The sequence below is a fragment of the Centroberyx affinis genome, unplaced genomic scaffold (assembly GCF_046629955.1).
Source record: "Centroberyx affinis isolate AG114_WGS23_722 - 3 ecotype Tasmania unplaced genomic scaffold, CSIRO-AGI_Caff_v1 ptg000297l_1, whole genome shotgun sequence".
NCBI classification, from domain to species: domain Eukaryota; kingdom Metazoa; phylum Chordata; class Actinopteri; order Beryciformes; family Berycidae; genus Centroberyx; species Centroberyx affinis.
The window spans coordinates 118,521-135,538 of NW_027278975.1; the positions used below are offsets into that span (position 1 = coordinate 118,521).

The following is a 17,018-nucleotide window of genomic DNA, read 5'->3' on the forward strand; positions in this document are numbered from 1 at the left end:
CAGAAATACTGTATCAGTAGGGAGCTCTGTAATGTAAAGCCTGGTGGGCAACTTTGAAGCCCTAACCTACAGTGTGTGTACTGTACTGCACGGTGTAATTCACTGTGTAGTCGCTCAATGCAGCTGTCTCAAGTGCTTAACTTCAATCCTGTCTCTCTTAATCCTTCCCTCTCCTCCCGTCCAGGTGTCGGACAGGTGCGACTATGTTTTCGTCAATGGCAAGGAGATGAAGGGCAAGGTAAAGATGATGGTGAACTTCACTTACAGCTACCTGAGTGCTCAGCTGGAGCTCAACGTGTGGATCCCTCGCCTCCCGCTCCAGATTGAGGTGTCAGACACCGAGCTGAGCCAGATCAAAGGGTGGAGGGTGCCCATCATAGCCAGCAACCAGAGGTACAGTGCTCCATGTGTTCATCTGTTTGATACGGTGCTTTGTGTGTGTGTTTGTGAATATATTCATGTGGCACGTTGGGTACTGGTCATTATGTTCTCCAAGATAGACTGGATACTGGACGGCAGAACGGGTTCTCCTCTAAAGCTGGAGGTCAAAAATGAACAAAGCTCGTCCTGCTTACTCATACTAAATACTTTGCATCACATTAGGTTTTAGTGTTTCATCCGCAGTCTCCCTCTTTAGCGGACGCAACAATCTATCTTGCAGCTAATTAACAGATTCCCTGCTCACTTTCCTTGCTCGATGTTTGCAAGACAACAGAATGAGTTAGGGTGAGCTTACACCAGAGAACTTTACGTACTCACTCTATACTTAATCACATTTAATTATTATGGACAATGTGCGTTTTTTGTAAATGTGCCAGATTCTGCCAAAGGCTTATTTTCCCACTTCATATTTTTCATTTCATCTACCATGTAAAATGCAATTCAAGCATAATTCGACCAGCCTACATTATACAACAAAATGGAATAGGCTCTCATGCCACAACTTTTTATTTGCATTTGATACCGAAAAAAAATATATTATAAGGGGATGCAATGAACTCTGGCTGTTATTCTTTATCAAAAGTGTCTGCTATTACATTTTCCCTTTTATAGTTTCAATAAATAAATGATAATAATCAGAGACCTTTGTCTACTTTTGCATGAATAATAACTTGGCTGAAGTGGGTAATGTATAGCCTTTATTCTAGCCCATGTATTCGATTTCAATCATGGCGGCCTTAGATGAGATAATGAGGAGACTTGTGACTCAACTCAACTCCACCTGTCTTCCTCCAGCTCCAGTCTACTGACAGCTGCATCCTGATAACAGAATGGCTGACCTGTGCAATACAGCTTGTCATTGTGACTGGCTTAAGGTGGCTTGCCGTGGCGCCTCCTGGTCCTCAGTAGGACGGAACATTATTAGAGCTGTCTTGAGGTCAGACCTCTCCCCTGGGGCCTCATCACCAGCAGTACCTGTGCCAAACGCTGTTGTGCACTGCTACTTTGCAGCTGTTGACATCCATCAATTGGCGGAGCAGCTATCAGCCTACCTGCTGTAATTACTCGAGGAAAAGCGTTGAGGTTGGACTTGGACTTGGAGTCAACCTACGCGCCAGTGTGGCTCCACTAATTATCCTCGCCTTCCTCTTGTTTTGACTGACAGAGGTGCAGCATTCCACAATGCCGTGGCTTGTCGAGGATGTCGCTCCCCCAGCTGTGTGTTGGTATGCCTTTATCAGCGGGGACAGCCGAGTTGTGTTGTGTCATTGTGGACGCCAGACCGCTGCCGATGGGCCGCCGAGAGCTTTGTTTTTCCCTGTCTTCCACCCGTCTTTGTTTATCTGGGAATAACAGGCGTGACCTTGCAAAGTAGCAGCACGCCTGTTGGCAGGAATGGGCATTTGGTCCACTGTCCATAAGCCTGCAAGGAGCTGAGCCAATCAGCTACAATACTGTGTTGGGACCTTCCTCCCTCTGCCAGGCTGGCAAGTCATGGCCACACCGAGAGAGAGGGAGAGAGAGAGAGAGAGTCAGAGAATGCAAGCAGAGGGAAAGAGAGAGTTATGGTAATGTAGGGGGAAAAGAGAAAAAAAAAAGAGAGAGAGAGAGAGGGAGAGAGAGAGTCAGAGAATGCAAGCAGAGGGAAAGAGAGTTATGGTAATGTAGGGGGAAAAGAGAAAAAATAAAAAGAGAGAGAGAGAGAGATCAGACCTGTTAGCACTGTTTGATTGTCACTGCCTGTATACCCCACCTTTCCCCTCTCTAAGCTCTGTCAAAACATGGACAAGATAAGCCTTCCTAGACAGCAGGCCTAATTGTAGGCGTAGCACTCAGGCAGCACAACTCCTTTAATACTTCTTCCAAGATATATTGGGGTTTTTTTTATTGTGTTTATAAATAAGCATCCATTCATTACTTAATATTTCATCTTGTCCTTAGTGCCGACTTGTAAAACTGTACTGACTCTTCTCTATCTACTGTAAAATAAGCAGCTGCTCCTGAATTCCAAAGAAGATTTGAACAACGTTTACTGTTGCTGGATAGAGCTACTGTATATAGAGACAACACTGCCTATTGCTGTCCAAATGACCTTCATTATGTTTTTGCAGTAGAAAATAACATGCAGCAAAATGCCAAAACAAATACAGCACAGGATCCACGGGGCACAACAAAAATCAGCATGACACAAACATTAATATGCAGCATCTCCTCTTAAGCCAGAACTGGGCATGGGAGTGAATGAAGCGGAAAGAAAAACTGCTTTCTGAAGCAGGTTGTTCTCTGAGCTGAGTCTGATTTGTCTATTAGATTAACCTTAGATTAGATTTTGAGATCGCTGCCTAGCCACCAGCACATTAGATTTATACCACAGCTAAAATGGTTCTACTATACAAACAGCCTGTTTACACCTGAGTCCTACTCAGCCATTACACCTGACTAAGGTATAAGTGTCTGTATAAATGTATGTGTAAATGCTGATTCAATCAATATGTCAAAGTTCATAAGGTGTTCCTGTGCCGTTTATAAAATTGAGGAGTACCAGTGTGAGTTCATTGGGCAAGAATGGACAAATTTCAAATGCTGTTTGAACATCTAAATTTTTTCTAACATTAATTTGTAAGGAATTGTAAAAGGAAAATGTATGTTTATTCAACGATCTTTGTATCATGAGCCTTGTCAGTCACTTTTAGAATAGCTTTTTTTTTTTTTTAGGTTATATGTGAATTTGGTTCAGGGCCTTTGATGTAACCATGACTGGCTATGGTAACCCAGTGAAAAAGCACCATGTATTTGATTCAATTAGAAACAGTATTGACTCAAAAACATCCTTGCCTGGTAAGCTGGCACACTATTCCACTTATGTGTGTTACAAATTACATAGAAGCCAAATGAATAGCAAATAAAAGCTGACATGATGGATGAATTAGCAGCCATGAATATGCAATAAAGCTGTCATGTAGGGCCTACTCAGGCATAACCAATCTGTTGTTATTCACTAGGTTTCAAATAAAGAGTAACTGTTAAACTACAAGCCAGAGGCATATTAGCAGGGTAAGGTAAAGGGAAAACAGCTGCTCTACAAACCCTCTGTGGCCCGATCAATAGGCCCCCATCCCAGTCTGGTGCTGTGGCCACTGCATGTTCATCTCCACTCTCTTCCCCTCTCTCTACTCTGTTCTTAAACCGGGGGGGGGGGGGGGGGGGAATCCTAGGATGTGGCAATTCTTAGTATTTATAGTGATTTTGGTTCTTGGAGATGTGAAACAATCACAGTAAAAAAATTGAATCATGTTACTATGCCGTTTCCCCACAGTCACCAACTATAAATCACGTCCATTTGTACAAGCCAGTCAGATTCTGCTCCAGTGTCTATGTAGACACTGGACTGTCTGAAATCGACCAATCAGTGCTAAGAGGAGGGCGGGCCTTCCAGAATGGCCAGCCAATCAGAGCAGTAGCTCATTAGCATAAGAAGCTGCTTATGTAAAACGACATATTTTCTTGTAGGTGGGAAACAAACACTGGGAAGTGAAGAGCTAAAGCTATAACTAAACGATTTTTACTGAAAAAAAACTTAACAGATGTATTTTATAGAGACCAGGTAATTATATAAAATTGCTGAAAAAGCAAATTATACCCCTCCTTTAAGCTATGTTCAAAGGCACATTCTGTAACCAAAATGTGACATCGTGCTCTTCTCATGTCCAGAGACTTGCCGCTGGGCGAGAAAGCTATCAAGTCCAATAACCTTCACTGTCGGTGATCTTGTCATCTATCACTCGGCTAGATCACTTGTTGATCTTGAACCTTTTACTGGTGTCGTGATTGCGATATTGCAGTATGACGAAGCCAAAAGGTTTCTTTCCGAGACCCTCCATTTTCCACAGTGAAATGATTCCCTCTGTGAATGCCTGTCATTCAGTAGCTTGTGAAATAACCCATGTCAAGAAATCTGTCCTATCTTGTCAGTGAAGGTCCTGAGCCCTTAACTCCACATCTCACTGTACTCTAGGCTTTTCTCTACTGCGTGCAGCTAACATCTTTATTCCCACAGCTCCGCATGCAGGCAGATTTCTCAGGGGATTCAGACAGAAAGAGACAAGCAGAGCGGATAATCTGAAGAAAGAACAGTTTAAGAGATTAATTTCTTTTCTTCTCCCCTCTATCATGATCTCAACTTGTGTGTGTGTGTGTGTGAGAGAGAGAGGGAGAGAGGGAGGGAGGGAAAGAAGGAGGGAAGGAGGGAGAAAGAGGGAAAGATGCCGATGATTAGACACTGCAAGGTGGGTGTGGGCCTATAGTATATGATTACTAGCTTTGTTGACAAAGCACTTTGCTGTTTGCAAGAGTCCCAACTGCGTCCCACTGTAAGACTGAAGAGCTGTAACAGCATTTATTCTCCCAGATCAACCGATCAAACATTGCTTTCTCACCATCTCAGGGTGCTTTATCTGTATTTTTTTTTAAAGTTGTTTGTTGAAGCAAAATAAAAACACTTATGGGCAAAATCTATTATTGTTGCTATATTGTAACCATTTAAACCTAGTTTGTTACGCTCAAAGTAATGTTCCCACTGAGACATAGCTCAGCCTCTGGAGGTTGATTTGTTGCCTACAGTAATCAAATTAGATTTGCTACCAACAGAGCTATCAGGGAAGCTATTAAGTAAAGCAGTAAGGAGGTGTATGCACATTCAAAATCCTGACTGGGTGCTCCATACTACAGATGCGACACTGAGATAGAAAAAACAATATCTATACACTAGATTGATGCGCTGTTAGTTGTTTAATCAGCAACATTTCATCTTCATCTGATCTTCATCTCTGTAAATATGTGTGTATGGCTTACACTGCAGTATGAATCTATGCCTGACAAAGATCAGTTGAAGTTTAAACCTTGCTGAAAATACACACAAAGCAAGCATCAATGCAGAGTGAGGCTATCTTTTTTTTCTATTCCCTAAACCACAATCATTTTAGACACTGTCTGTCTTTATGCGCTAATATAACAATGACACCCGACAGGCCATTCTTTGCTGTGATTATGGGTATGACAGTGATGCAATAGGTTTGAGCAGCAGCCGAGTGCTGCCAGCAGCACTGAAGTACCCATAAGAGCGTCCTCTGGGGTATTACGGCTTTGATAAAATGGTTTAAAGCACATGTGAACTGACTGAAATGTTTTATTCAAAGTAGTGTACATAAGAATGGAAAACAAGAAAAAACAAGGAAGATCGATATCTAGTGTCCCTGTTGACATTATCATCTTGTTAGAATGTGTCTTTGAATAATTGTGAAGTAAACACATGCACATCTGCTTTCCAGGTGCTGAGTCTGAAAAACAAATGAATGTAAATTAAAAACAAGAATCCGCACACAATAGCTCCCAAATACTTAATTCATACATGCAACATTTTGAGCCTGCGTCTTTAATTTACGTGGAATGTGTCTTTGACCCATCCGACTGCTTTGTTGTATAGTGTTATTGGACTGTTCTTCTAAATGGCAGGTCCACACGGGACAGCGAGGACGAGGACGATGAAGACAGACGAGGACGAAGCTGCACTCTGCAGTACCAGCACGCCATGGTCAGAGTGCTGACCCACTTTGTGGCTGAGTCAGCTGATCCTCGGGGGCAGATGAGCTTCATGCTGGGCACTGATTGGCAGGTGGACATCACAGAGCTAGTGTGGGACTTCCTGAAGGTAGAGGACCCGCAGATCGCACAGCTGCTGGACGGGAGAATACTGGTGGGACTTGACATGGGAATGACCACTATCCAGGTAGGCCATGTGTCAGCGCTTTCCCTAAACAACTGCTTAAAGGTGGTACGGACAGCATTTTTAAACAATCAAACAATCAATATATCATTGTCAAATTAATTTGGGTACGTTGGTGTAATTACCATAAAGAAACAAAACCATGGTCAAGACGATTGGTGCCCTCTATCTCATGCCAGTGTTTCTCAAAATTAAGACCTAATTTCCCATTGCTTCCCATCTCAAACAGAATGTTACTACCTGTCCTCCTCCCCCCTTCCTGTGGAGAGCAAGACGGATACGATCCAATAACAGCCCTTGATAACTTTGATGCATTCACTTGTTCAATCTGCCATTGCAAGAAACTCTGAGAATGCTGGACGAACAGTGCTGTCTGCTTGTTTCGTATCCCTTTGTGTTGTAAAGCAATCCAACACAATGTAAAGTGCAACATCAAGGCTGCCAATCTTTTGCACTAATCTAATTGTTACAGTAACTATACAAACGTCTGAAAAAGAATGTGGTAATGATAAATGTTACACATACCACCTTCCATGCCTTCCATTCTCGATAAATGCATTTGAAAACAAACTCATGAAAGGTGAATAATATACTGGAGGAACTTGAACATATTTTTTATTTCAGGGGCAACAACAGATGGTGGTTTGACTGCTACCTCCTTTTGTCTAGTGCAGACAGGTAGCTATCAGTGCGTCATAGTATGTGCTGCAGGCTCTGGGAGGCTGCTTTGGGCTGTGGTGACAGCGAACGGCCCTCCCCCTAGGCCCTTTGGTTTGTCATGCTCCTCAGGCTTCTCATCCTCCTGGATGAATATCAGTCCCCTAATGGCATGTGTGTGAGAGGGATGTGCTGCCTGGCATGGAGGGCTCATCCATCTGTCTATGTGCAGACGTGTCCTCACCTCCACAAGCATCCACACCTGCCTCCCCCCCCGCCCTCCCCGCCCGTTTGGACAGACGCAGCTGAACACTTTCACGAAAACAAACATAGATCAGAAAACACTTATTCGGTGTTAAAACAAGCCCAAAGTCTGACAGCCGCAGATACCTTTCACCGCCAACAGCCACGCCCCCCACAGACCGGTACATGTGGAGGACTTGGATATATGGATGCAAGCAGAGAAACATCACATGGGCCTCAAACAGCATGCAGTCATCACAAACAGAAATTAGACTCCCCGTCTCTCTATTTAGGCTAAAGGGTGCCTTTCCTGTGGATTACCAGTAATAATCAAAGGGAATGGATTCTTACCTACCAGAGGTAGGGAGGTTGGGTGGCAGCCAAGTGGAGCCATTGTTTGATCTACTCAACCTGAGTAAAGAGATAAAATAAAAAGTAGTTTTTGTGTGTCGTTTTTTGCATATTGCACAGGTGCTCGTGAGCCTTTTATGTCAGATGAAATGCCTGGAAAGACATTTTCTTAAATCACCTCAATGATCAGAAATTAAAGTGGCAATCCGAGAGATTATTGTTTTTATTCTGGTGACATCTTTGGTGCTAAGCGGTCATTCCTGTAGTGTTTTTGCACTGCAAAACTTGCACTTGATTTGCAGAAAAAAATCTCAATTCATGCGTTTCTTTTAAAATGCCTTTAATGTCACAAATGTAATCTGTAATCTCTCTCACTCTCCCTCTCTCTCTCTCTCTCTTCCCAGGTGTTGTCTCCCTTGTCAGACTCCATCTTGGCGGAGAAGACCATCACCGTAGTGGATGACAAAGTGACCATCACAGAGTTGGGGGTCCAGCTGGTCACGGGCCTCTCCATGTCCCTGCAGCTCAGTCCAGGGAGCAACAGGGCCATCCTGGCTACCACAACCACACAGGAGGTCCTGCAGAGTCCCAAACAGGTCAGGACACCATAATACACATAACATATTGTAGTATTTGAAAGTGGATTTTGTATACTTTTCCGTAACTGAATCTTACATGATGCTATCTGAACTGTCCTGAAGCTGCAAGCCTAGCCATCTGATGTAATGGTGTTAAACCCCAAGAATCATTTGCAACTAGTTTGGCCAGGTTTGATTGACACATAGAATAATGTTAAATTCTTTTACGCCCTTAATTATTATCCCCTGGAGATAATCTTTCATCTATTCATGTATTTTTCCTTGGTTTGACGGCCCTTTGATAAAAGAGAGTGGTTTATGTATCTGCTGAGGCCAAAGATGTGCGTTCTGCAGCCTTGATTGCTGTACTTTCCAAAACAAAAGACATACTTTCAGATTCCATTTCACACTATCAGAGTCCTTGAATGAGCAATTTTACGATCAAAGAAAGCCACGAGCGCGCATGTGCTCAAACACACGTGTATTTGTTTGTTCCACTGCATTCCTAACCCTCTTAACTCCAAGGCTTGAAAGCCAGAGTGTGACAGAATGTGTTTCCTTGGGCATCTAATAGAAACGGGAAACTTAATCTGGGAGCGTGCAAAAGCAACACCACAGCTTCTGTACCAAAATATGACTTACAGCCCAAACTTGAGCTGTCCTATCGTATTTTGCTTCCCCTTCTCATTTGCCCCAGCTCCCTCATTGTGGCCCCTTTGATCTGCCCATCAGGCCCCCTCAAACACTCTCTCGCTGCTCCTTTTCATTCCTCCTCATCCCTTTCCCCCGAGTGAGGAAGGATAGGAAGGCTACTTTATCTGCCCTATCTCCAAACGCAAAATGTCTGCACGGAGATAAGCAGGCGGTACTGTAAGTCCTCTGGTGTCAGTAATTAGAGAGCACTGACAGACCACAGTGGGGATCTCCTCTTGTGCCTCCGGGGATTTGTCCTCTGGCAATATTAAAAGGCAAATTGCGAAATTGCAGTAGGAAAAGGTCTTAAGATGCTTGTATATGGCAAATCCTCATTCGCATGAACAATCTTTAATGTTAGTGTCTGATCTTTTCCCCCTATCTTTTCATCTGTATCCCCCTCAGCTTAGAGGGAATAGCCGCTGAGTTAGCGAAACCACGGGACTTACTGAGCTAGTGTTCGACTTACACCATTAGAAAGCTCCACACATAAATCTCTGTGGTGCATCTACAAAAGGGACATTAAACACAGACAATCTTTGTGTGTCTTATTTTTACCATTCCATTATTCTTGTGAGAAGAACATTATTCTTGGCAGAGTAGCGTTCACGTTTTTGTTTTTTTTCTTTTGCCCACCTGTTGTACAGGAACAGGCGCCTAAAAAGTAGGGGAGGCGAGTCCCAGTTAAGACGATGGAATAATGCCGCCAGTGCCTTAAAACAATCTGGTTGATGCTGAAATATATCTGACTACCCAGCAACAAGGCCTTGCAATAAATTGAAAGCAAAATCATTTGTTCCAGTCTGTTTTTATGAAATGAGGCTAGTTTTGTTATTTTTGCAGCACTGATTACGGTACAATTTCCTTTTCTTTTTAATACCAAAGCAAAGCAAGTCTCTCCTTGTGTCTCTTCCACAGACTTCTTCTATTCTCTCCCTCTCTCTCTCTCTGTATGGTTTAGTGATCTCTCTAACTCTCTGTCTTTGTGTATGTGAATGCTGTCTGTGTGTTTCCACAGGAGGCCCTGATCAGCGCCTGGCTACAGTTCAGTGACGGCTCCATGGCTCCTCTAGACCTGTACAACCCTGACTTTTTTGTCCTGACAGCCACCTCTCTGGACGAGGAGGTAGTGACCGTGCAGCAGGACCCCTCCTGGAAATGGCCTGTCATCGTGACGGAGGCGGAGGGCCAGGGCCTGCTGGTCAGGGTGGAGATGACTGTCTGTGAGCTCTGCCAGAAGTTCAAGCGCCGCAGCATCCTGGCAGCGGGGAACTGTAACGTCAGAGTCAAGTTCGGCCAGAGTGACAGCTCCAGGGGAGGGGGCAGCGACTACAGCCCAGACGGAGAAGACATGGAGAACAGAGGCAGGCTGTCCCCCTCCCAGGACAGGACCGGCCTTGACACCCACTACTACGGCAGCTCCATCTCCGACATGGAGGACGGCGTCTTAAGGAGGGCCACCACCACTAGAAGTGCCATTATGCGCAGACCCAACGGGGATAAACTGTCCGACGACAGCAGCCAGAACGTGCCGATCGACTTCGCCGACTTCCCCGCCCAGGTGGACCTCCCCCGCGGCCGCAACATGGACGACGACCTGGTCCAGACGGCACGCGGGCTCACGGACCTGGAGATTGGCATGTACGCCCTACTGGGGGTCTTCTGCCTGGCCATCCTGGTGTTTCTCATCAACTGCATCTCCTACACCCTCAAATACCGCCACAAGGAGCTGTCCATCGAGGGCCAGGAGAGCATGAACCACGCCCACGACTGGGTGTGGCTGGGGAACGAGGCGGAGCTGCTGGAGAGCCAGGTCAGCTTGTCGCCCCAGCAGGAGGAGCAGACCTCCATGATGGACTCCAGCAGCGGGCTCGAGGAGGGCAGCCACTTGCTTAACGGGGGCTCGGCCCAGAAGAACGTGCAGGGCCAAGTGCACCGGGCGGCGGACACGGGCTGCTCGGCCAAGGACAGCAAAGGAGACTCACCCACCACCAAGAGGAAGCGAGTCAAGTTCACCACGTTCACCACCATCCCGCCGGACAATAGCTACCCCACAGTCAACACGCTCAGCATAAGCCACAGCCAGGACATTAAGTGGGTGTGCCAAGACGTGGAGCTGGGAGACTCCAAGGAGCTGCGCAACTACATGGAAAGGTTAAATGACAGTGCTTTAAAAGAGGTGGCGTAGTGCACTGTGCACTTGTAACAAACTCACCCTTATGCCTTTCATAGGAAAGTGGGTCTGGACAGAAAATGGACCCCTAGGTAGGTGAAGAGGAGCTAATTTTCTTCTGAATTACCCAAAACTGCCAAAGGGTCACTGAATTCAAGAGGACAAAAATAGACATGATACCACATATGACTGATGGCAAATCACTAACTTGAAAAATATGTCAATGAATGAGGATGTCAGGTTGTTTTTTTGTTGTTGCTGGGGTTTTTTTTGACCATTTGTTTATCTCATAATTACCTTTTTTATCATGGTTTTATTATTATGAGTTTAGATAGAATCAAACAGTGTTCCCAGGACAGATCTGCATTGACTATGACCCGTGATACAGATGACATGTAGATTTAAAAACGTACAGTAATATGACTAGATAGATGTTCAGGGTGTGTGTACACATTAAATGGTTTTGGAAGTTTTGTAACATTTTGGATATTAATTTCCTATGCCAGATCCTTACTCTTTGGAGGAGTTCTGGGAAAGGCCAAAGCAAGCCAATAGAAAGTCCTGCATGTGGTTGGAGAAAAAAGGCACAACTTTCCAGTTCATCCTCATCCTCCTTAACACAGTAGAAGACCTGCTATGTATATACTGACCAGTCTCCTACAAGGCATTGTATTGTTGCTCTGTATATTGTATTTTCATATCATTTAAGGAATATACAACAATGTCAAGAGTGTGTATCAGCTTTTATTGACCGCAACATCTTAAGGCCACTCCTTTCTCACATCCTGAGGGACAATTTGCCAATTTGCTGGGGTTAGCTGAGGGAATGTGGCTGGGAAACAGTAAATGAATTACACATTCATCTTGGTAGCGGGAGTATTTTATGAGATGACAATTTACCCACAAGCCACATGTAACGGGTCCCAGGCTTGGTGCCGTTGACAGATTAAAGTAATCCTGTAAACAGTCGGAAAAGGAATTGAGACGGCACACCGACTGTCCTTTTCTCCAACTATTGGATTATGTTTATTTCTCACATGCATCATCATACTATTTTCTTCTGTTCTTTTCTGTATGCATTCGCATAAATTCAGGCTAGACATAACCAGACATCTTTCTCTTAAAGAAAAACAATAGAACATACACTCAGTCACTTCATTAGGTACACCTGTTCAACTGCTCGTTAACACAAATATCTAAGCAGCCAATCACGTGGCAGCAACTCAGTGCATTTAGGCATGTAGACATGGGCAAGACAATCTTCAGAAACTGCTGATCTACTGGGATTTTCACGCACAACCATCTCTAGGGTTTACAGAGAATGGTCCGAAAAAGAGAAAATATCCAGTGAGCGGCAGTTCTCTGGGCAAAAATGCCTTGTTGATGGCAGAGGTCAGAGGAGAATGGCCAGACTGGTTTGAGCCGATAGAAAGGCAGCAGTAACTCAAATAACCACTCGTTACAACCGAGGTATGCAGAAGAGCATCTCTGAACGCACAACACGTCGAACCTTGAAGCAGATGGGCTACAGCAGCAGAAGACCACACCGGGTGCCACTCCTGTCAGCTAAGAACAGGAAACTGAGGCTACAATTTTTACTGGCTCACCAAAATTGGACAATAGAAGATTGGAAAAACGTTGCCTGGTCTGATGAGTCTCGATTTCTGCTGCGACATTCAGATGGTAGGGTCAGAATTTGGCGTAAACAGCATGAAAGCATCCATCTTGCCTTGTATCAACAGTTCAGGCTGGTGGTGGTGGTGTAATGGTGTGGGGGATATTTTCTTGGCACACTTTGGGCCCCTTAGTACCAACTGAGCATCGTTTAAACACCACAGCCTACCTGAGTATTGTTGCTGACCATGTCCATCCCTTTATGACCACAGTGTACCCATCTTCTAATGGCTACTTCCAGCAGGATAACGCGCCATGTCACAAAGCTCAAATCATCTCAAACTGGTTTGTTGAACATGACAATAAGTTCACTGTACTCAAATGGCCTCCACAGTCACCAGATCTCAATCCAGTAGAGCACATTTGGGATGTGGTGGAACGGGAGATTCGCATCATGGATGTGCAGTCGACAAATCTGCAGCAGCTGCGTGATGCTATCATGTCAATATGGACCAAAATCTCTGAGGAATGTTTCCAGCACCTTGTTGAATCTATGCCACAAAGAATTAAGGCAGTTCTGAAGGCAAAAGGGGGTCCAACCTAGTACTAGCAAGGTGTACCTAATGAAGTGGCCGGTGAGTGTAGTTCACTATATGTCTAATAGTACCCTTTTGTATTTATCACAAATTAATTCAGCTTTGTATAACAAAAATAAAACATCTCAGTCCAACACACAGTCTCTATTTCTCCATCGTTTCACATATCATTTTCACCATACACCAGATGCAGCATAAACTTTCTTATCGAAGAAGACATTAGTGTAAATAGTTTACATACTCATACATACTATTGTATACTAATAACAGAATTAATATGTTTGCACCTGAGATAATTGTCAAAATACATAAAGATCAACACATAAAGTAACCAAGTGCCCATGGAAACTGGTAAGGATCGGGACACCGCCGACCATTACAACGAGGCGGAAGAATGCTAATGCGAATAGAGGCTAGGCCTAACACCTAAATTTAAGATAACCGGAATACATTAAATTAGCCACCGGTAACTCTTAACTAATCTAACAATGTAAATTATATCTCCATACACCAATTGTTTCTACAAATTATGCTACCTTGAAAAATAGTGATGTAAATGCCCAGGAGCCGACAACTGATATAAAAGGACAAAGAAAATAGTACATGGCAAAACCGCCATTACGGGGCATACAAAGGAAGCTACTATTCCAGTATTTTTAACCTAGTTATCAACCATGTAGTGTAACGATAAACCTACATTACATACACACAACACTTATAAGCTTTCTACTTCAGTTTTGAGTGATTTTTGGGTTACAACCAATCTGCAAACAGTCGGAAAAGGAATTGAGACAGCACACCGACTGTCCTTTTCTCCAACTATTGGATTATGGACGCGATCGGTGCCCGCGCGCACTTTCCCAGTCCCAGTGACCCTTTGGAGAGGTACTGCCCCCTACTGTCATGAAATAAAATAGCATGGCATTATTTGACCCATAAATCCGTAATAGTAAATAAGTAAGTCAGTAAGTCTATAAATAAACTTTGACAAAAATAAAGAAAACACATCTTCCAAAATAAACAACAAAACCTGTGAGTATCACACACAATGCAATCTGCTCCTCTTTAGCGCTGGCCAGAGGAGAAAGGCAATGTCCATTAATACTCTCATCACATCTATTAGAGCACAGTACACTAACATGACAACCCCTGTATGGAAGGGCTTTTAAATTGAATAATGACTGGACAACATACTGTGACATTTCCTCTGCAGCCCCCGAGTTTAAAGTTTTGCCAATGATGGTCTCATTAACCTCCATCTCTGGAGGCCTCTTGAAAAGCTTACCGATGACAAAATGGAATGTAAATTGCTCTGGATCTCCTCAAACAGGGCGTCTGTGGATTCAATGTGGGGCAATAATCGAGGCAAGGTGGGAAATGTTTCTTTTAGGAAATGGATCTCTTATGATTCAGATAATTGTGCAAACAATAATCATCTTTGAAAACTTCCTAAACAAAGCCAGTCAGCTGAAAAATTGCATTTTGCTCGATGAACTTTATTATTGTCACAGTGGTGTGGGCTGATTGCCTTTTTTTTTTGTATTATTATTATTTTCCATCAAGCAGAGAAATGTTCACATTATGTTAACTGCTGCTGTGCAATTGCTTGCAGTGTGGATCAGATTGTTAATCAGTCGCCGTCACAACATTACCATCAGCAGGAAGAGGGGGGGCTGAGCTACTTTAGCACCACCTAGAGTGTAAATAGGTACGCCATAGATCAGCACTAGCTCTGTTATGTCAACAAGGCTGCGATGAACACAGCTCCTCCTGACACCTTCATGCATGTTTAGTGGCTCTCTTCATACTTTTATTAGTTAGTTCAAGCAGCTTGTTGACTGATTCCCCTCCCTACTCACACTGCGTTGCTACTGATCCGCTCCGTGCTACACCAAAACACTGAATTAACACTAGAAAGGCCGTGGATTGGGCTCTAATAGAATGCCAACAAGCCATCAATTTAAGGAGATAAATATAGTTGTAACTACTATTTTCTTGTGTGATTTTGAAAATCTTATAGCACTGATTTTTAGAGAAAGTTGTAGAGTCTCTATTAAAAGTCATACAGAGACATTTTGAAAGGTGAGATTTTTAAATTGCAAAATTCAAAACAGCCATCAATGGACCACGGCTTGGCCTTTCTACTGTTGAAGAAAAAATCCCCATTAAAACACTTTAACACTGTTACAATCAGCTATTGGCAACCTTGCATTTCCGGGTTTTGTTGTTTGGTGTTTTTTTTCTTATTCAAACAGATAAATGGCCAAATGGAGATGACATGGCGTCAAGATATTTTCAGGGCAGCTGTGACAGAGAAAATGTCAGAAACAACAGCCTCTGTCTACCAGAATGCAATGCAGTCACAAGACATGCCGCATTTTGAGTAAGGGGCGGGACTCACTTCTTCTCAACTGGAAAAAATAGCTCTGTTGCTCTTACTATGCTATCACTATCACTATCACTATCACTATCACTATCACTCTCTCCACCTAGACATACTGTGTAACCAGGAGCTGAATACAACAACTTCACGCCCATTTTTTAGGGAGGTTGTTGAAAGGCATTCTGGGAAATGTAGCAAATCACTTTCTTTTCCCCCCAATGGGAAAAAGTAATCAAATCGTAAAATCGCACACTCAACTCAGCAGCAAGAAGCCTTCATTAGGGTATATTGGGTAAATGCATTCCCTTAATATATTGATAGACCCGATTGAATTGGAGTATTGATTTTATTGATTGATCACCTGTTTTGATACATATCCAACATGATATTTAAGACATTCAATCTACACTATGGAGTCACAAATGTTAGTATAGTAATTTCATTGAAAACATTGACAGATAGACAAGATTATAATCATATCTTGACCAACACAAACACACATACAACAGAGAGAGAGAGAAAGAGAGAGAAAAAACTCTCCCTCCTCACTCCTTTGTCTCTGTCTCAGTTTCTCCTCAGTGTTTTTTCCTGCGCTGCTATCTCCTCTCCCCTGTGTGATTGGGCTGTTGCTGTGGCTCTATCAGCGGCGGTAGGGGGATTGATGCGGGGGCCCGTGTGCGGCGCGCGGTGCGCTGGGACTGTGGCTGCCGCGCTCAGCCTGCGGACTGTGAAGGGCGAGGAGAGCCGCCGTAGGCCTGGGAGGAATTTAACTGTCAGCCACAAGGGGCATGATTGATGGAGGGCCCGGTGTAATTAACACACCACTGCGACTCGCTTCCCGTGACCGTCGTCGGTGGCTTCGGACTTTTCACGTAGGGACCGAGCAGCACGGCCCATTAGAGGCCCCCCCCAGCCCCTCCCCCCTCTGCTTTTAGATGTGTGCTCACACCTGCTGGGATATGGCACAGGAGATGTAATGATTGTATTCAGCTCCGGTCTTGGAACAAGGAAACTCAAGACTTGTTTTTGTTGGCCTTGAAGTCCTGACTTGCCCAGAGAAAAAAAAAAAAAATCTTCCCCAGGCCTCCGTCTTAAATGGATTTTTAATTAAATTGATGATGTGAGACCAACAAACTCTCACTAATGGTTGGCTGTGCTCCCTGTGGTCCTAATGTGCAGGGCCTGTATTTGCAATTTCCAAATGATTATTCTCTGTTTGATTTATGTTGTTTCTTTTGAATTCATTTTTTTTTAAACAGTTTACCGTAGTTTTAAAGCACCTAAATGCGCCCTCACACTGTTACAGAGGAGGGAAGGAGCAGCTGTCAAGGTCAGCTTGACATTCTGGTCTGACCGATTTTTACAGATGGAGCCGCAGGGAACCAAAGACAACACTGTTCATAAACACAACCCTCGTGCCAAATCTGTGCCTTGTAAACACTCTCTCCCACCTGACCGGCGCTCCACAGTGGGACGACAAAAAACAGAGCGCACAAAGACGCACGTA

At 43.9% G+C, this 17,018-nt stretch overlaps 1 protein-coding gene across 1 annotated transcript in view; it reads left to right on the plus strand.

Annotated features, from left to right (window-relative positions):
• The window catches only part of LOC139640835 (transmembrane protein 132C), an 89,510-nt gene extending 78,577 nt beyond the window's left edge, over positions 1–10,933 (plus strand). The window contains exons 6-9 of the mRNA XM_071515014.1: positions 185–393; positions 5,953–6,226; positions 7,879–8,070; positions 9,764–10,933. Of these exons, the coding sequence (XP_071371115.1) occupies positions 185–393; positions 5,953–6,226; positions 7,879–8,070; positions 9,764–10,933 (1,845 nt within the window). The remainder of the gene's footprint in view (positions 1–184; positions 394–5,952; positions 6,227–7,878; positions 8,071–9,763) is intronic.
• Positions 10,934–17,018: the final 6,085 nt, after the last annotated feature.